General features: G+C 46.5%; 1 protein-coding gene across 2 annotated transcripts in view; it reads right to left on the bottom strand.

Moving 5' to 3' along the window:
• Positions 1-20,318, bottom strand: part of KLHL21 (kelch like family member 21) — a 282,299-nt gene that overhangs the window by 240,745 nt on the left and 21,236 nt on the right. For both annotated transcript variants that reach the window (XM_069610426.1, XM_069610425.1), the window contains exon 2: positions 12,093-13,198. In XM_069610426.1, coding sequence (XP_069466527.1) covers positions 12,093-13,155 — 1,063 coding nt within the window. In that variant the 5' untranslated portion in view covers positions 13,156-13,198. The remainder of the gene's footprint in view (positions 1-12,092; positions 13,199-20,318) is intronic.

The following is a 20,318-nucleotide window of genomic DNA, read 5'->3' as shown; positions in this document are numbered from 1 at the left end:
AATATGGTCTTGGCGAACTATAAAGCAACCAAAACCCTGCTCAGAATTAACAGCAACTTCTCCGCCCCCATTACGCTGACCTTCGGAACCAGACAGGGATACCCGTTGTCCCCGCTCCTATTTGCCTTGATCATGGAACCATCCGCCCAACGGATTAGACGGAATAACCTGATCAAGGGCTTCCGAGCTGGTCCCTCACACCATAAACCAGCGCTCTACGCGGTCGATGTCCTCTTAACCATCACGGACCCCCGCAGCTCCCTAACACAGGCTCTAGCGGAAATACATAGTTATGTTAGGGTCACGGGATTCACTATTAACTTCAACAAGTCAACAGCACTGGGGATAGGGATCTCCCAGAGAGAGTGAGAGGACCCGATTCCTATGTGCCCAATCCAATGGAAGACGAAGGCGATCACCTACCTGGGGGTCCAGGTCCCAGCCAACCCAACAGACACTTATCACGTAAATTTTCCGCCGCTCTTCAAAGAGCTTGAAACGGACCTGAAGCGCTGGTCGACACAGGAAATCTCTCTAATGGGCCGGATCACAGCATGATGAACCTGCTCCCGAGATTCCTATATGCATGCTCCGCCCTTCCTGTCACGATCCTGACTCCAGCGCTCCAAACACTGCAGAGGAAAATGTTCCAATTCATTTGGAAAGGGAAGAAGGCTAGAATCCCCAAAACCACGATGTTGGGAAACGCAAAACTTGGAGGATTGGGGGTCCCGGACCTGCAGAACTACCAGATGGCAGCCCAACTGTCCTGCATACAAGCGTGGCAAACAATCACCAACCGCCCCAGATTGGTAGACCTGGAACAATCGCGATTGGCTCTCCCCTTACGCTTTCTCCCTCATATTCCCCCAGCGACAAGGCAGCAATGGCAAGAACTACTGCTGGTTACTAGACACACCATCACTATGTGGGACAGAACTCTGAGGCAAAAAAAGATTCCAAGAGGACTTAACCCCTCATCCCTGGTGTTCCTAAACCCCGCCTTTTCACCCGGAACAGCTCCCCAGAATTTCAAAAACTGGATTGCGGGGGGGCTGGAGTCCTTGGAGCAACTCTTCGAAGGCGGACAACCGCATACCTTCGAACGATGCAAGGAACTTTTTCAACAACAGTAACAAAACAGGTTCACATACCTTCAACTGCGCCACTGGTGCTCCCACCCGCAAACACGGAAGGCAGTAATTCGCCCTCCCACAGCGATAGAACTAACCCTCAAGGACAGACCAACCCGGGGCAGAATTTCCGTACTATACAAACGCCTCCAGAGAGACTTTCTTGTCTTCAGGACTCGAGCTATGGCATAATGGGAAGCAGACCTGGGTCACCCTGTGGAAGACCAGGCTTGGGTGGACATCTGGACCCGCACCCATTCATAGTCTACGTGCGTTGCAAACAGAGAATGCGCCTACAAGATCCTACTGCGATGGTACCATCATCCTCTTTGTCTCCACCACATGAACCATTCTCTGGATCCAGCCTGCTGGAGGCGATGCGGCCAGATAGGATCCTTCTTTCACATGTGGTGGACCTGGCCCAAAGTCCAAATCTTCTGGAGACAATGCTTGGGGGCCATCGCCGACATCACACAAACTATACTTCCCTTAGACCCTGAACCCATACTCCTGGGCCTCCCGATCCCCGGGACCTACTCAAGAACAGGCTCCAAGGCCAAGCTCCAGTCCCAATGTTTGCTGGCGGGTAGAATGGTGGTGGCTCGCACGTGGAAATCCGTAGAGGTCCCCCTCTTACCCCTCTGGTGGGTGAAGTTATGGGATGTGCTGATAGCAGAAAAAGTGACAGCAGCTAGAGTGGGCCTCCTCCACTGCTTTTGGAACATTTGGAACCCTGTCCTTGAATATGATAGAGACTTTGTGGCCCTGACCTACAAACCCCAACTGACCAGGAAAGTCCTGGAAAGCGGAGATGCCTCACAGGAGCAAGAATAAAGGAGGGGACCTTTGAAAGGCGTGATAATCTCGAGGAGGGTGGGAAAAGTGAAAAGATGGGCTGTTACAATAATGCATTTTAATTGTCGATAAATGTCTGTACTGTTATGATCCTGCCTTGTTGAAAAATAAACATTTTTTTTTTTTAAAAAAGGTGTAGGATTTAGATCATGGATTAAGTTGCTGTACTCTGGACCTACTTCTGATAGAAGTACAAATGGTTTAAGATCTGGCAAGTTTGAGTTACAGAGGGAAACTAGACAAGGCTGACCCTTACCCCCACTTTCGTTTGTTATCGCAATTGAACCATTAGCTATTGCGATTAGACTTGAAAGGGTCATAAAAGGAGTATTTGGAGAGTGGAACAAAAATGATGGCTTAACGCTAACGATTTGTTTTGGTCATGAAAGATTTGGGGAATTCTTTGCTCACCTTGATGAGGATTTTTTCAAATGTTAATACGGCATAATCAGAGGTTCCACCATTAACAGTGACTTGTAATGAGCAATGGGTTACTTCGCTTGGTTTTAGATGGTGTCCAGACAGATATTTAGGTGTCTTGTTAACACCAAGGATTGAGGAAATGGTTCATGAAAATATGAAAGAGTTAAGTGGTGGGTTAAAACAGGATTTAGAAAGATGGAAAGTGTTGAACCTCGGCTTATGGGGGGGAAAGTGAACGCATTAAAAATGAACTCCATGCCAAAAATAATCATACTCAGTATGTTACTGTTAAAAATAAGCAGAAGATATTGGAAAGAATTTGATAGGCTTCTGCAAAATTTTCTTTGGGATAATAAACCAATGAGATTTAAATTGTGGAAGTTACAGTTATCACTAGAAAAAGGTGGTCTGGGAGTCCCGAATTTCTATACTCCTCATCTAGCATTCATGGCGCAATTTCATATGCCATTCTTAGAAAAAGAACCAAATGAGTGGGCTTTAGTAGAAGCTTGTTTTGTAAGACCTCCAACGCCAAGGGCAATTTTATCTCCTGCATCAAGACCAGGCACTAAGGTGAACTCCACTACCGAGTTTCTGAGGAACTCCCGGACAGCGCTATTGGTTTTTTTTTGGATTTGAATGCATTTAAGAGACTGGATGCTTCAATATGGTATAACCCAAAAATTCAAGAAAATGGGAAAAGGTTTTGGGTGGAATGGTTTTTGGGAGGGGTGAAATGGATGGGGGACTTGCAAAAGTATGGGAAATGGCTCATGGCGAATGAAGTTAAGAACAAGTGGGAAATGCATCATTTCTCACCTATTGACTACAGGTGGTTAAAATACAAAGCTATTGGTGTGGTGCATTCTGAGAGGAGGTTCAATTTTGATGCTATATTGTTTAGTAATAAAAAAAGGAGAAGGAGGTTTGGCAAGTCGATTTTACAAACAAACTGTCTCGAGATCCAAAGAGAATGAGTCATTGATGATGGATTGGAGTAGACGACTCCAATGTGAAATTCCTAGAGTGCTGGTTGACCATGTGTAAGAATGTCAGCTTGTGTTCAGTTTAGGGGAGCAGTCACGTCAAATCAAAATTTTAAATAGAGTTTACTGGACGCCACAGCGTTTATATAAAAGGAGCCTGCTGGACTCAAATGACTGTTGGGGATGTATACATAAGATTGGAACATTAGAACATATGGTGTGGGAGTGAGTATGATTTTTGGAGAAGGCTATGTGAAATATTTGATGATGTGCTAGGTGAGACCTTAAACTTATGATTTTAAAACCCTGATTCTTGGGGATGATTTGAATACCTGCCAAAGGAAATGGTTAGTCTTAATTTGTGATGTATATACGGGTGGGGTAGGGTGGAATAGTGACATAAATGTAGGATAGTTATAGTTTAAGGTATTGTATAATTTTCATGGTCTGGAATTTGATTAAGACTTCTGTTTGAACATGCATCAATTGATGTGTTTCTAAGTTTTTGAGAAAATGAAAAAAAAGAATTGAAAAAAATTAGATAAAGAAACTCAGAATAACCAATCACTGTGATAATCCAGATAGGTATTTAACTTTATATAGCGCTATATGTATGGTTCGTCCAAAATCTAGACACTGATTATTATACCTCAATCGATACTCAGTTAACCGACCTCTGAAGGATGTTAGCCATTAAGATAACTCAGCCGGTTGAGCACTCATTGCTGCGATCTGCAGGTTGCAGGATCGAATCCCAGTAAGGCCAACTCAGCCTTTCATCCTTTCAAGTTCGATAAAGGAGTACAGGCTTCGGTTTGGTGATAATTGTGTTAAATATGTACAGCACTTTGCCAAAAGCGCTATATAAATAAAAATGTGACCATGAGATTAGATATAGAATTTGGCATGGAGTCCTTGCCTCTCTGCGCTGTTGCATCATAACAATGGCATACCATTAGGTAGAAATACATCAAAAGACAATACTGCTCAAAACACACAATACAATTCATGCTACCTTTACTATGCAATTGGCTAGGTTTTTGTGTTTTCAACATTTAAGTATATGCAGGAGAGATCAAATGGCCAGACATTAGAGAAATAAGGAAAGGTTGGCCAGACATTAGAGAAATAAGGAAAGGTGTATTCTGTCACAATGCAGAAAGCTGCCGCATAGTAAGGATTCCCATATAGTTTTTGCACAGGTCGACTGGATGTCACATAAATTTTACTCTTGCAAAAGAGAAAAGAAATTTTTACTCTTAAAAATCACATTTACCATCAAAGATTAAAAACAGTGAGTAAAATACTCCCACCTCAAATCTTATCTGGAGCACGGTCAACAGCCCATAGATGATGAACAAACTCTTCAAACAACTGAGGACGAGGATGACCAAGATGAGGGGTCAAGGCCCAGCACATCAGGGAATGCAGCAGGCCCCAGTCTCAAACTATTGCCAACGAGCAGCCCGCTTCCGAATGTATGTTTGTCCCAGAAGTCTTGATTCACCCTAGATCCTCAGACTGGGTTTGACTACATCAAGGACAGGCTCTGCTGGCCCTTCGATAAAGAGGTCCAAGCCAAGCTAAGGGAGGAATGCCCCTGCCCAGATGTTCCAGGGAAAGTGGCACTCACCCCAGAGCTGGATGTTAAAATGATCACCTTCCTTTCGAAAAATTGCAAGGATCCTAAGAAAGGGATTGATGGGGCCTGAAATTCCCCTGCCAGGACAGGGTCCTCGATATTACCGGTCCTCTAGCTGAAATTCTGGACCTTTCGGAAGAAGCCTTGGACACAGGAAAAGCTGTTGACCCAGTTACTGTTAAGGTGGTCTCAAGAAGCCCTCTGCCTGCACAGAAACGCAAACTGCTATTTCAACCGAGCGCAGGAACGGCTTACTCATGAAACAGATCTAAAGCAAGGAGAGTTTGCCATCGGCGCCGCTGCCCAAGAATTACTATTTGGCGAACCTTTCGTCAAAGAAATAGCTAATTCTGTGGGAACATTTACCACTCTCGACAAGGCACAAACCTCAATAAAGAGGGTCTTTTCGACAAAGGTTTTGTTCACGGGCTGGACGAGGCAGGGGCTGCCCCTCCAATTGTCATTACCTGGTCAATCACAAGACCATCATTCCTATTGGCAAGACAGAACAGGCACCTTCTTCCCTTCCACAGGAAGAGGCAGGGTTGTGGCTGGAGAACGGCGGCAAGACAGCCAGCACAGCAAAATACAGGTGAGTCTCAGCCGGGCAGCTCCGGCACCGCAAGTGCCCATAGGAAGCAGGCTAGCCCTATGTGCGCAAGTGTGGGACTACTTATCAGGAGATGCCTGGGTCAGGAACACAGCAAGGGGTTTTTACATTAACTTTTTCTCCCAACCCACTCCAGCACGCCACCCCATGCAGATAAGAATGTTGCAAGCGGACACACTAGCGTTAGACTACGAAGTTCTCAGTTTATACCACAAACACGCCACCCGTCCATGCAGAGAACAAGGTGGATTCTTCAGCCCAATTTTCCTAGTACACAGGAAACAGAAGGTCCGCCCTGTAATAAATCTCAAAGCCCTAAACAACTTCATTTTCTACCGCCATTTCAAAATGGAGGGAATACACGTGCTCAGGGATATCCTGAGGCCGGGAGACTGGCTGATTTGCCTGGACATAAAGAACGCCTATCTAACAGTACCCCTCTGTCAACATGTAAAATACCTGCGATTCACCTGGAGGGGTCAGGACTGGGAATGCATAAGCCTGCCCTTTGGGCTCTCTTCGGCGCCCTGCGCTTTCACCAAGCTCATGCGGCCCATGGTCGCCCATCTCAGAGAGAAGGGAGTAAGGCTCATCGTATACCTCGACGAGATCATCCTCATGTCACAGACGGAGACCCTGGCAAGAGACCATGCCAAGATTGCCATAGATCTATTTCACGACCTTTGCTTCATCAACTGGGAAAAAGTAATTCCTAGTGCCAAAGAACCAGGAATTCCTGGCCTTTATAGTAGACACCCAGGACTGTCAGCTCTGACTCGTGTCATTCAAGTTGCTCACTACTCGCTGCGAAATATGCAAGCTTTTACAGAAAGACAATTTCCTTAAGGGAATTGGCGAGAGCGATCGGCCTGTTATCCATTCAGGCAATCTTTCCCGGGCCCCTGCATTACCGCAAGCTGCAGAGGCTAAAAAGGGCAGCACCTGTGGTGCAATCTTTCTTGCTCGCAGTGTCTAGCCCTGTCACCCAAGGCAAGAAAGGAACACAACTGGTGGCTAACGCATATGAAGTCTGGAACGGCAGAGCGGTTTTCGGATCAACACCCAACAGTGATAGAATCAGATGTAAGTCCCACAGGATGGGCAGCGAAGTGCGGTCCAGTAGCCACAGGGGGAAAATGAACCCTCCAGGAGCTGGAGATGCATATCAATTGCCTGGAGCTCCTCACAGGCTCCTTCGCAGTTCGATCTTTTGCCAGAGGCAAAGTGAGTTGTTGTATACTACAAGATGGACAACATCTCTGCCGTGTTATACATCAATCATCTGGGTGGCACTGCATCGAAGATTCTGGCAAAATTAGCCAGGGGCTTCTGGGACTTCCGTCTACGGCATCAGATATCCGTGACAGCGGAATATCTTCCCGTGCTGAGGCGGATTGGTATTCACGCCATTTGTCAGAATACAGTGACTGGAAAACTCTTCAGACAGGTTTTCCTTCGCTAGCAGCAAATATGGGGCCCTCTATCCAAGGACCTCTTTGCGCCTCGCCTCAACGCCCAGTCGCCAGTATTCTTCAGCTGGAGGCCTGCCCCAGCAGCTGCTGCGACGGATGTCTTCCTTCAGAAGAGGAGCCTTCCCCCCCCTTACAAGGACAGCGGGACCCTGTCGAAGGCCTGTCGGGTGTAAACAGAGCTAGTTCTGGTAGCCCCAGTTTGGACCGCTTACCCTGGTATCCAGTCCTTCTGGAACTTTCTTCCTTTCTTCAGATTTTCCAATCCTACTACCCGAGACTCAGGATCTGCTATCTGGTCCGAGACGGGAACACCATCAGGCCGAGATGGAGGATCCCAGGCATTTCACACAAAGCGGTCAGCCTCATCGAGGATAGCTGGACTCCGACGACCTCCAAGAGATACCCAAAGTCTTGAGATGCATGGGTGCGGTGGTGCCCGGGATGGGGGTCTCCATCCAGTTTCAGCACCTACAGCAGAGATTCTACAATTTCTTGAAAGCCTAGTAGAGTGTGGCCTCACTTACAGAACGGTGAACGCCTACCGCTCAGCAATTTCAGCCGGGCACAACCTTGTGGAGTGTTTCCCTGCCGGTGCGCATCATCTGGTGTGCAGAATGCTTAAAGGGGTCCGGTTGACAGTACCACCACCGGTCCACTATAACAAGCTTTGGGACGTGAATACCGTACTCAACCTTTTTTTTCCTGGCCACATAATGAGAATTATCCCGCACAGCTCTCTCAGGTAAGCTCACCAATCTGCTATGCCTTAGAAGGACTAAATGCCACGAGAGTAATCTCATATCCTGTGTTAATTGAGCAACCTAAATTATGTGTAGTGAAATGCCTAAAGGTTAACAAGATGACTTCCAGCCTCAAGGCCAATAATAGGTCAGCTACTGATAGCACTCTGCAAACCACACAAAGCTGTTTCCATCCCTACCATAGCTCGATGGGTACGCTGGATTCTCGCACAGGCCGGTATCCATACCACTCAGTTCAGCGCCCACTCAGTCAGGGGTGCTATGGCCCCCTCTTCAGTTACGAGTCCAACTAGAGGCCATCATGAGGCTGGCCGACTGGGCATGAGAGTCAGTTTTCAAACAGTTTTACCTGAAACCGGTGGCGAAACCGGCTACGGTAGTGGTGAGTAAGCTTTAAACTAGTATAATGTGAGCCTCCGGTCTTGACATACAATAATGATTTTCCAGAATAACTAAGAAAAGAAAAGTCTTGATTCTATTAAAGACACGTAGGCGAGCATTATTTCACCCGAGTAAAAGAAATTCAGTTGCATTGACAAATGGGAGGGCATATGGGTATTTAACCTGATCTTGCATAACCTTTTATCTTTTTTCTCAACAAAGAATCTAAGTGGTTGTTTCACCTTTCCCAATTCCTTTCTGTCCCACATATCTGATACAGGGTTATTTTTCTCACTGAGTAATCTTTTGATGTTTTTTACTTCCGACAGGAATGTCAGATAAGCCTTCTTGACAGGAGAGAGGCTCCGGCACAGCGACGACAGCTGCCAAGCAGTCCTGCAGCATAGCATACGGTTTCAAGAGGAAGTGGAGAAAGGGCTGCTGTCATTTGAATGGACTAGATTGAACTACATTGGCTGTTATGGGTCATGTTCTGTGGCCATAGTTCATTGCTTCGAGGACCTATGGTAAATTGAGGTTATTTTCTAAGGCGCTGTAACATACTTTGACATTTTTTTCTGAACTTTTCTTTGGGATGTCAGCATCTATGCAAGTTGTTTTATTTGAAAGAACCTTGATGTGATAAAATCTTGCTGCTGAGCTTCTATCGTTAATGTTAAATTAAAGAAAGAGAAGCATCATGCTCGCCTATGTGTCCTTAACAGAATAAAGACTTTTCTTAAAGTTATTTTGGAAAATCTTTATTACTTTCCATAAAAGTGGTGTTCTAAACAATGCAGCTCAGCAAGAAACTCATGACCCACCCTTGCTGAGTGTTTAACATTTCGTGCAAAAGAATCAAGAAAAGGGTTGGATAGTACAAAAGTTACATCTATTCGTGGAGGACATACGGAGAAGGTTAACGCTTTTTTAAAGGTGTTGTACAGCAGCATAGTTATGCTTAGTTTTAAGGCCAGTTAGGATCAGTGCCAGCTTAGCTAGTTTGAGGTTTCAGGTTATGTTGAAAATAGTGTTTGTTTTGCAATAGTCGGTTTAAAAAAAAAAAAAGTCCACGTTTAAAAAAGAAAAAACAAACCCAAAGAAAAAGTAAACATGTGTCTACGGAGTTTCCGGAGGGACGCAAACTTAAGAGACAGGAGTTGAGAGAGCTGTTACACAGAGGATCTATTTCCACTTGAGATCACAACTTTAAGCTATTCGCTAAGACGGGATGGTATGAATGGTTGCTAGCGGGTGGTATCCGGTGTGAGCTACATCTTAAAGTATTGAGAGGCACAAATCAGATTCCTTTATTTGCCGGGTCTTCAATTGCAGATTTTTCAGAAGTGCCTACAGAAAAAAACGGGAGTTCATTTTACTGCATTGCCCATTTCCCTGTTGGAGGGGGTGGAGTTCAGTCTACCTCTGATTACGTAAGTAGTGGTGAGCGCAATAAATTTAAACAATCCATAACGGTTCCCTCAGATTCTGGCAGGTGCCAGCAGAGGCCTCTTCCTGATCGGGATCAGAAAGCTAGGGGAGCCAGATTCTAGAAATCAGGCGACTTAGGATTTGGTTCTTGCTTTTCTCCCTCCCAATGACAGTCTCCCTCTCACTTGCCTAACCAATGGCTTTCCTTAGTTTTGGCTGGTTACCTTGGAACATACCTCTGCCTTTTACCCTTTCGGGGGCCTCCCCCTGCTCAGAGTCTAAATTTCCTGTTCTGGGGTCACCTGGGTTTTAGTAGGAGCCGTGGAGTGGAAGGGGCAGCTATTCTTTCAAATGCTTACAATGATCTTGGGAGCCCTCCTTGAACCTTTGCTGGGCCCCAATCATGTAGTGGGTCGTGGTACCCAACACCTATGGAACCAGCAGACCCATCATCCAGCCCAAAACATGTGTCCTTGTGACAGTCAGTGGCTCACATTTCTCAAGAAAAAAAAAAACTTCAAACAAGTTTGCAGGTAGGGGCATTGAACTCCTGGCAGGCCTGACCTGTCAAGAGTTCAGATCCTACCAGCAGTGTTTTCACTGAAGCACCGGCACCGTTGGCAACAGTGCCGGTGCTTCAGTGACTCCATTCCCATGGAGTCCTATGAGACTTCACAGAACTGGGGAATTTAACTTTTCTGCCGCCTGCCATAATATCCGGGTGGCATCGGGAAGTCAGGGGGCAGAAAGGGTGTTACGGGGTTGCCAGTAACCAGTACCTGAAACCCCGTTTTGAGGGCCTGCATCTGACCTTTTCTTTATGGTGTCAGGTTATTGGGACAGTACCAGCGATTTGCCAAACTGATATATCTTGAATGTAAAATTACCAACAATTTTCAGTGGCTATGCTGTAGTTTTAAAAGTAAGGTACCATTACTGTGAGCATAGCTACTACATTTTTTTTTTTTTTTTTTTAAATCGAGTCCGAACTACCACATCTCAGCAAAGCTACAAACGCTTTTATGGGCCAAAGCTGGCACCTTGCTAAATTGTTTTGGGCACAGTAGGAACGCTGCTCATCAGGGCACCATACTTTCAATGGTACAGAAGGGCCATGAAATGTCCACTAGCCGTTGTCGACTGATAATTCCCTCTTGGCGAGTAAGAAACTGTGTGCTTCATACAAGTGTATAACTGGTATTCTTGCCATGGAACAAGTAACTATCATGTCTGGATAGTAGCTTGGCATGTTTACACTATGTACAATAATTTTGCACAACAGTTCCTTCCCTAAATCTCAGCATCCTGTCACGGAATCTGCGCCTTATTCACTAACCAAAGCTTGCATTAGTGGATCCCAGAATAGATAACCAAACCACAGCCTTAAGTCACTAAACCTTTGAATTGATCATAGAACCGCAGCTCGCATAGAGATTCAAAGTTTGTGTCGTGGTGTCCCGAAACGCCAGTATTTGTCATAGAATCCCCACATACTGAATACCCCAACTCCGGGTCACTAAACTGTAGTTTTGAGGACTGAACACCAGACACAGTTATAGAACTATGGACTCAGCTAGAGAATTCAGGCTTTAGTCGCACATTTTCAGCCTTGGCCATTCAATCCTAGCTTTGATAAAAAATTCCTGTCTTGGCTAGCGAATTCAAGCCTTCAGGAATACGCGCCTTGGCTGCTTAGCCTTACATTTGGGACCTGCAATCCCAGAATCCCAATCAAAAACACAAAATAGCAGCTTCAGCAACAGACTGCCAGCCACGGGAAGCCAGGCAAAGTTAAAGTCTCAAAACCACAACTTAAAGTTGCCTCATACTCACTCTTGCAATCGTCAAACAAAAAAGATTTGGCAATGGAATCACAGCATTGGTCGATTAATGTCAGCGTACGTCACTTCTCCCACTGTAGGCTACTAGACCATGCCATTTGTGTGTGGGTGTACATCATGTGCTCTCTCCCTCACAATACTCCCTTTGGCACAGCAGTCCAGTTCAATGTCTTGATCCCCCACAGTGGAAGCACCGGATTACAGAAGCCTTCAGACTTAGATAACCGCCACTCAAAGGCCGCTCCATGTGATGAGTATCTTTCGCAAGGATTAAAGAGGATTCTCGAAAATTGAGATGTCATTCAAAGTTATAATCTGTTACTAATTTAGATTGTGGAACGCATGTGATGCTACTGCTTTAAAGAAAGTGAATGTCAAATAAAATGCATAACAGGGACGAGGCGAGTGCTACATGACGGTATCAACAATAGACAGAATTAAACAGGGCTGCTTTGCATCAGTGAGGAATACTCAGTCGTTTTCAAAATAACCCTGGTACTGTAACAAGGCAGCATGACAACCATTCGACATGTGTGTTATGGATACAACGTACATACCAGTTACATAGATGTCATTTCCCAGTGCTGCAATGCTGTAGCCGCCCCCAAGATGGTCGGGGAATTCAGCCAGGTAGCGCCACTGGCCAGTGTGCGTGTTGAAGCAGTCCACGGTGACCAGCTCGTCGCAATCCTGGTCACAGCCGCCTATCACCACCAAGATCTCCGCCAGGCCAGTGGATGGGCGCGGCCTCATGCGCTCACATGGATAGTCGTGGCGGTCGTACTCGCACGACTGGAAGGCGCGTGCCTCCGCTATGAGCTTCAGGCAGGGCGGGCAGTAGTATACTATGGGATCACTCTCCACGTGTGCCAACAGATAGAAACGCCGGATAAAGGGCAATCGCACGTGTTCAAAGAGCTCGGGCCAGAAATGCTGGCGCCGCTTGGGGTCCGCCTTGACCCAGCGTAGCGCAATCTGGTAGGCTGTCTCCTCTTTGTCCACGCACAGGCGATCGTCCCGCACATATTCAAGGATGCGTTTCTTAGGCAACCTCTCAAACTCTTTAACTTGGGCAAGCTCCACGATGTGGGCCAGTATGAAGCCCTTAGTGCTTTCTGCTAAGCTGCGGCAGGCATAGGCCTCGGCGAAGTCCTGGATCTCGAGACAGTTGGCCATGTCCAGTTGCTGCTCCAGGTATGCACAGCAAGCTTCCTTCACAGATGGGAACTGAAACAGATCGGCAGCCTGCAATAGCAACTCCACGTTCTCTTGCGTGACAGTCACGCGGCCTGTGTAGCAGAAATCCACCAACAGACCAAGGGTGCCTGCGGACACGTCATGCAGCTCTACTCGTTCGGCCTGGCTCTCCCGCAAGCAGCCAGCAAACATGGCACGGAAGTAATTGCTGGCAGCAGCCAGCACGGTCCGATGGCATGGGAAGTCCTGTCCACCAACAGCGATGGTCATGTCGAAAAATTTTTGCTCGGCTCGGAGTTCGTTGATGCCCCGCAGCAGGTGCAGGGCGTGCGCGTTGTCATAGAAGGGCAGGGCGGTGGTGGTGGTTGGGCTGCTAGGTAGAAGGGAGGCCGGTATAGTAGCTGTACTAGTTGGTCTCTCCATGTTGTTCGTAGGATCTCTATCGGCTCCAGAAAAAGCAGATCATCTGTAAAGAGAACGAAGAAGGTTACTGACGGGCTAGCACTGACACATTCAGCGTTGCTGTACAAGGGGCTCTATTAATATAACTTCCCCGCCCCCACCGGACACGTGTCTACCGCCTGTAGACTGCTGCGACCTCAGTCTGGAAGGGTCTGGTGTAAACAGGCGTCCTTTCCAGCTCTCCAGTTAGGCCCAAGGAGAAGGGGAGTGGGGCAGGAGGGGCGGGGGCTAACTCTTTCACAGGCGCTTGGCAGGCGAGGGGGCGTCGCTGGCGAGTAAACAGACCATTCGAAGCCAACTTGGCGCTGCCTAGCTAGAAAATAACATGTACGATAAACTCTACGCTGCATGCTTTCCTTGGTCCACACTTCCATGTGATCAGACGGTTTTACCGATCGAACAACAGCATATTATGCACTGCATCTCGCGAACCTCCTCCCGTGCATATCTGTGTAGTGTACCGTGACAATGAAGTTATCTCCCGATCTCACTCCAAAGTGGGGCCACTAAACCCATTGCACTGTGGATTACCCACTCCCTCTGAACCCAGGAGGCTGAATAAATAGGACTTCCTTTAACCCATTAGATCAGTGGTTTTCAAACTTTTTTGGCCTGAGCCCCCCTGAGCAAAGTGGCAGGCCGGAACTCCCAAAAATGCCAAAAGGACAGTAAATCGATATAAACTATCGTGCACCTGTATAATCCCTGGGTTCCCCCCTCCTGCTCCCATGGCTCCCCTCCATCCTGCTCCCACCACAGTCCCTGGGCTCCCCTGCCACCCTGCTCCCAGCAGTCCGAGGGCCAGGGCGGCTGGTTAATTTTTTTAAGTGGAGGGGCATAAATATTTCCCTCAGATATGCCAGAGTGACCGAGCGTAGTGAGGGAGCTCAAACCAATCAAGGAGGGTTCGGGGGGGGGGTTGGTTATCCCCAAGGAATTTGGTTTTTAAATAATGGGTTAAAAGGCTGCATTTTAGAGCACATTTTTTTCAAATCAACCCCATTTACCACTCTGGCCTCCCATCCAGAGGCGCTGCTAGAGGGGGGTGGTGTGGCGGGGGGCTGAAGGGGCTATAGCTCTAGGTCTTTTGGTTGGAGACCCGATAAAAGCTCAGCAGCTACAACCAAAAGGCAAGCTAGCCCAAAGTCCTGACATTAGCGTGGCCCCGGATCTTTTCCAAACCTAGCAACAACCCTGCTTCCCATCCCAAAACTTCACAGCTTATTAACAAGTATTTCTAGAACAAGGGCCATCGTGTGAGGCAGTAGAAGGGAAGAAGCAACATGTGTACAAATCTATTTAGGCTCACTTGTTTTGGACCTGCAATGACGGTACACTTGTCTCAGTGCACCCAGTGGAGGTGCCCTCTCTGATGCGAGTTCAAATCATCTGTCTTCAGCAAAAGCCACCTTATGAACAGTGATGTGCCTGAGCAGATTTCCCCTTTGAAATCCCTGTTGGAGAAATTAAAGTTGCACCTTATTTCGCGCCTTGAAACACTTGTGTATAGGCGCGTTACAAATGCCAGATCATATCACCTAATTGTGATCAACAGTACTCCCGGATTTCCAATGGAAAAAGCCCCACTAAACCCATTGTGCACATACGACACCTAGAGAGGAAGTACCCTGTGCTACTAAAAGGAACGTTTGGCACCATACGTCTCCTTATAAAATCACCTACATATAAAACATTGTTAAGTGGCGGCTGGCAACATCAAGGTACAATATAAAACGCACAACTGAACTGAATAATTGTCTCCCTTTCCTTTACAATGCACCAACATTCAGTCTTAATGAACCTAAACTGACATGATTAAACATGTAGTGATAAAGCACAGTTTTGGTTTCGGTGTGGAGAGGAGCTATGCCTTTGCAGGCACTACCTTAACAGTGGTATCTGTCCATTAAAATGGCAACAGCTGGCGAATCATGCGAGTACCTGAGCATATGCATGGCAGTGGTTGGCAAACTAATAGCTATAAAAGAGCCAATAGTGGCTTTGCCAAAGCTTGTTTTACTAGCCATTTTTTGTGACGAAAAAATCAATGCAGATTTCATGTTTTTTTTTTTAAAAAAAAGCTTTGAAATAATGTCAGCACGCGAATTGAAGAAGAAAAAAAAAAACAGGAAGGCCTTAAATATGTATGATCAAGCACATGAGAGTGGGTATATACTATAGAAAGACCTATTGCGGATCCAAAGTCCTTAGCTTGCTCAGCAATCGCCCACTTGATGGTGCTCCTCAAATCGCCTGCATTACCCCTTAAGTGCCAAGGACGAGTATGCTCGCCCTTTTCGCATAGACTTGCATAATAACCTGGCACTATTTAATAACACACCCAACTAATGTCATGGTTTAACAGAACATGCAAAATCCAATGCCCAATAGTGTTGGGAGCTACAATACTGTATGTTGTGGACATTATACTGTATGCTAAATCTGGTCTTCAGCATGCAATGAATATCGTGTGTAAGGATTGCAGTATGCAAGTAAAGTGGTACCATCACACACACAATATTCATTGCATGCTGGGGACCCATTATTTTAGTCTATAATCTAGACTTCAGTCTAGACCAAAAGTAAAAATAAAATAACATTGCAATTACATTTTTGTAAAAAAAAAAAAGCATTTCTTTATTTTTTAATGCAGACTGGCTGCGCGACCCCTTGGACATGAGGTTGCGGCTCCCTGGCTGGTCGAGGCCCACGGTTTGAATACTGCTGCATTAGATGCACCTTTCACCTCAACTCATGGGCTATTTAGTTAAATAAAGAAAAGCTAATTATTGCAGGCATGGTGCTTTTAAAAGCTGATCCCAGCAGTTAAGCATCTAGCTTCATCATAGGGGGTCGATTGATATTCATCATCAAACGGATATCCATGCTTTGAGCATGTTGGATCTGTGTCACCGGATGGATGACTTGTCTAAACCTTTAAGAGTTGCTCATCTTGGAGGATAGGCCAGCTGTCTCAGCCTCTTGGATTGGTTTCATCTGATCGACAGCTCTGTTGTCTAAGCCTGTATGATTGGTATGATTTGGTGGATAACCCTGTTGAATGAGCTTGTAGGATATGTTGTATAGGTCTGCTGTATCAAGAATAAGTATGTGTAACGTGATGGATAACTCGGTTGTCTGAGCCTGCCATTTCTACGCAACTACTGGTGGACTGAATGAGCCGAGGTTCACACGGGGAAACATGCCCTGCACACCCTCAGGACTTTTTCCTCACAGCAGAACACATGTACAGCTACCGCTGTTGGCCGCCAGGCAATTATATTAGGAGATTTAATAGGCACGCAAATTGGGCTGCAGCTTTGGACTCATACCAGCAAATCAACAAATAGACACTGGGGTCTAACGTTCCACATAAAAAGTCTAAATGTGTCGAAATTAGTGACCCAACAACTGATACACTACTAGTGAAGCTGGAACAGCAATCTCCAGCATTCCCCGTTGCCGTGCAGGGAATGTGTTTTTTGCGGGTTGGTTTGGGGGGGAGAAGAAAGAAACAGAAAAGGGATGTTGGATTAAGTGAGGAATTCTGTCTCTATCGTTGTGTCCTCCACGGCTCTTCAGATTTTTTTGATCTATGACTTTCATAATCCCTCAACATGGGATATTCCGTCAGTGGATGATGGGAGTTGTCCAAAATATCTGGGGAGCTAAAGGTTGCAGGCCCTTGCTATAGAATATCCAATAAGGTTATTCCATCAGCTCTGGTCTCCAAAGGTTGAGCGTACCCATGTCAACAATAAGTAACTTATCCACTGCTCTTATTTTCTTTGCTTTCCTAGTCTTTAAGTCCTCCATTTATCCAGAGAAAAACAAACGAACTAAGGACTGGGTAGAGTAATGCTCTTTTTACCTCTCATTTACTTCATGACTTATAGATATGCAAATTTAAAGACAGGAACATTTTAGGAGAAGAAAAAAACAAAACAAAAGAAACACACAACACATGTCCGGCTTCCTTTGTAACACCCCGAATTATATTTACTTGAGGGCCAGGAACATATTTGCAGATAGTCAGGTTTAAAATGTGCAGTTGCCCAAAGTGTCGGATAGTACTTTTTGCTTTAATCATTCCTTCCGTTTTGGCAATTTTCCGCATGAAACTACACTCTATGCAACATTTTAGTGTAGGTGGTAATGGCTGACAAGCGGCATGTGGGGCAGAGTGGCTTTATAACTGGTCTCATTTCTATGCTGGATGGATGAAAGTAAAGTGCACGCGAGACAAATATTCTCATCCAAAAGGTGACTCATTTTTTTTAAAGAATTCAATTAATGTCTATTTTTATTCAAAGTTCTCGTGTGTGCAGAGCGGGGCCATGTCTAACCAGCAAAGTATTTTGGGGACAGCGAGTACTTGGCGCCTAAGGATGCAGCGTTTGTTCTACTAATAGGGTAGTTTTCGTCCTCCCTAAAATAGGCCAGGCTGTAAAATAGGGGACACTGGTTGGTACATGCACTGCTGTTGCGTTTTCATTTTCTGAAGTGAGCAGCTTTGCACAGCTTGTCTGTTTACAAAAAGCCACTACAATATCAAACGGTTTTACATTTCCTCTGAGCTGGTACATTCCAGCGGTACAGGTGTCTCACGTCAGCCCAACACTCTTTTCTTAATGTATCATTTATATGTCCCCATTCTCCTTGAACTATACTCTGCTTTTGACACGGTCAACCACGCCATCCTGCTCAATCGACTGACAACCTGGGCATCTCTGGCCAGGTCCTGGCCTGGTGGACCTTTCTCACGGATGAATCCTCCTAGGTACAACTTGGGTCTTTTCCCTATTCTATTTCTCTTTCTACAAATTGTTTACCCCAGGGGTCTAACCTCTCACCCTGAATTTCCAAACACTATCTGGCACTTCATGCCCACCGCATCTCGACCTTCTGCTCTAACTTTGTGTTATGCGGATGATACCCAGCTCTCCTTCAGGCTCCCCTTAGCCACTTCTGCTCCTTCTCACATACCAGATTGTCTGTGCGCAATTCAGGAATGTGTGCCTCCAATGATCTCTTTCTTAATGCCAGTAAGACTGAGATCCTTCTCACTGTGAGACCGGCTCCCTCCTTTGCCCTCTCTCTGTGGCTGCCCACCATCGGCCTCTATCTGCTCCTTCCTGTGAGACCAAGAACCTTGGGTCCATCTTCAACTCCACCCTCTACTTCCCTCCTCATTTTTCTGACATCTCTAAGTCACACTATGAGCTGCACCTCCTCAGAGGTATTCTTCCTTTTCTCACTTTCCCCCAGAAGCTCACTGTCTCCAGAGCCCTGGTCCTCTCTAGGCTGAACTACTGTAACAGCTTCCTTCTAAATCTACCTGCCTCTACTCTTCGCCCTTTATAACTTATCCAGAACGGGACTGCAAGAATTGTCCCGGGCCCCAAGCCCAGGGATCTTATTGCTCCAGCTCTGAAATCTCTCCACTGGCTCCCTGCGGCTGCAAGAATCAAGTTCAAGACCATTTGCATCAGCCGCAAGGCTTTCTGGGGCCGGGGACCACACTACCTCCAACTTTCTCTTCCTAAGCATCTTCCCTCTCGAGCCCCCGGCTCATCCACCTCCAACCCTCTGAGTTTCAGACATTTCTCCAGGCAGAGAGTCCGTGGGTGATGGGGGAGTGGGGGTAGATCTCTTTACTCTGCTGGGGCCTCGCTCTGGAACAACCTCCCTGCCGCTCTCAAACTGGAGCAGGACTACCTCTGGTTCTGGAAGCAACTCATGACCTTCCTTTTCGATTCTGCTGTCTCGCCCCTTCTCCCTTGCCGATTCCCTGACTGCTCTGCACACTGGTCACCTGGCCAACCACTGAACTTCCGGTCCAAGCTCCTGCATGTCCAGTTGCCCTTGCACTGCATCCAGGCCTCCCTGCACTTACGGGCCTGTATCTGCAACCCTACAGCCCACAGATTCTCTGCACTTAAGAGCTACCTGCATTCTCACCAACAGCACTTCTCCCCCTCTTGCCCCCCACACTTGCGCGATCTGAATGACAAGGCATAGTAAGATCGTTTGTCCTCCTTTCCTTGTTGCACCTAGAAACACGTGTACAGGCGCGTTATAAATGACTTATCATACCATATCAAGGATGGCCAAGTGCAGGGCTTTAAGTGGGCCGGAGCTGAGCTCCGGCAGTCTCGAAAAAAAATGGGGCTCAGCCAGGGTCCTCGCGGTCTCACAATGCTGTTGTGCAACTTTCTCACACGTCACAGTGCCGCCATGTCACAAAACGCTGTGACTGACAGCACTGTCAGTGGCAGCATCCCGCAAACTGGAACATTCTCTCATACCTGCAAGAGGAAGTTCCAGTTTGCATGATGCTGTGATTGGCACAGCTATCAGTCACAGCACTGGTAGCCAACAGCATTGTGGCAGGAGAAAGCACCAGTTACTGCAACTTCCTCTCGTGATCCCTCGCGATGTGTCACGAGAGGAAGTAGCAGCCCCAAGCACGTGGCGCTGTTTTGGCCTGGAGTTACAAAAAAATCCTTTTCTTTGTACATTTATCAGTAAGTCACTTTCACTGAATCATTCAAAGCTTTCCCTCATTTCCTCGCTCGTCTCCCTCACTCTTCAGATCCTTCCGATTGTCACACCCTCTTCCCTTTTCTCCCATCCTGCCCCCCTCTCTCACCATTTCCCCCTTTCTTTCTTCCTTCCCTCTTCTCTTCCTTCCCAATCTCTTCCCCTTTCCATTCGGTCTTCTTTCCCCCTCCCATTCTCTCCCTTCCCAGCCAATAGTGGACACTGCCCATGAGCGGCTAAAAAGGTAGCTCCCATTTCATTTAGGATGGCCAAACTGTAAGTGGGTGGGGGAGGTCTAGCAAACCAGAAAGGCTGAGCAAAGGATTAGCGGATTTCATGGGAACCAAAAAGGTACTTTCTTTGATGAAGTGAAAGCTATTAACTTTATTAGGGCAGAATACATTTCTTAGCTTGTCTAAGGTGCAGTTGTATAAAGCATACAATTTTACTTTCTGTAGAGTATTCCACCATTTGCGGTATAGGGGTATCTCTGGAGGGCGTAATTCAGGCATACAGGTCGGTTTTGGCCAGACGATTTATGAAATGGTTGAAAATGGCAGGGCCGTTGGCAGACAAACAAA

The sequence above is a fragment of the Ambystoma mexicanum genome, chromosome 8 (assembly GCF_040938575.1).
Source record: "Ambystoma mexicanum isolate Mex_15411 chromosome 8, UKY_AmexF1_1, whole genome shotgun sequence".
NCBI classification, from domain to species: Eukaryota; Metazoa; Chordata; class Amphibia; order Caudata; family Ambystomatidae; genus Ambystoma; species Ambystoma mexicanum.
This window is presented reverse-complemented; position numbering and strand designations above follow the sequence as displayed.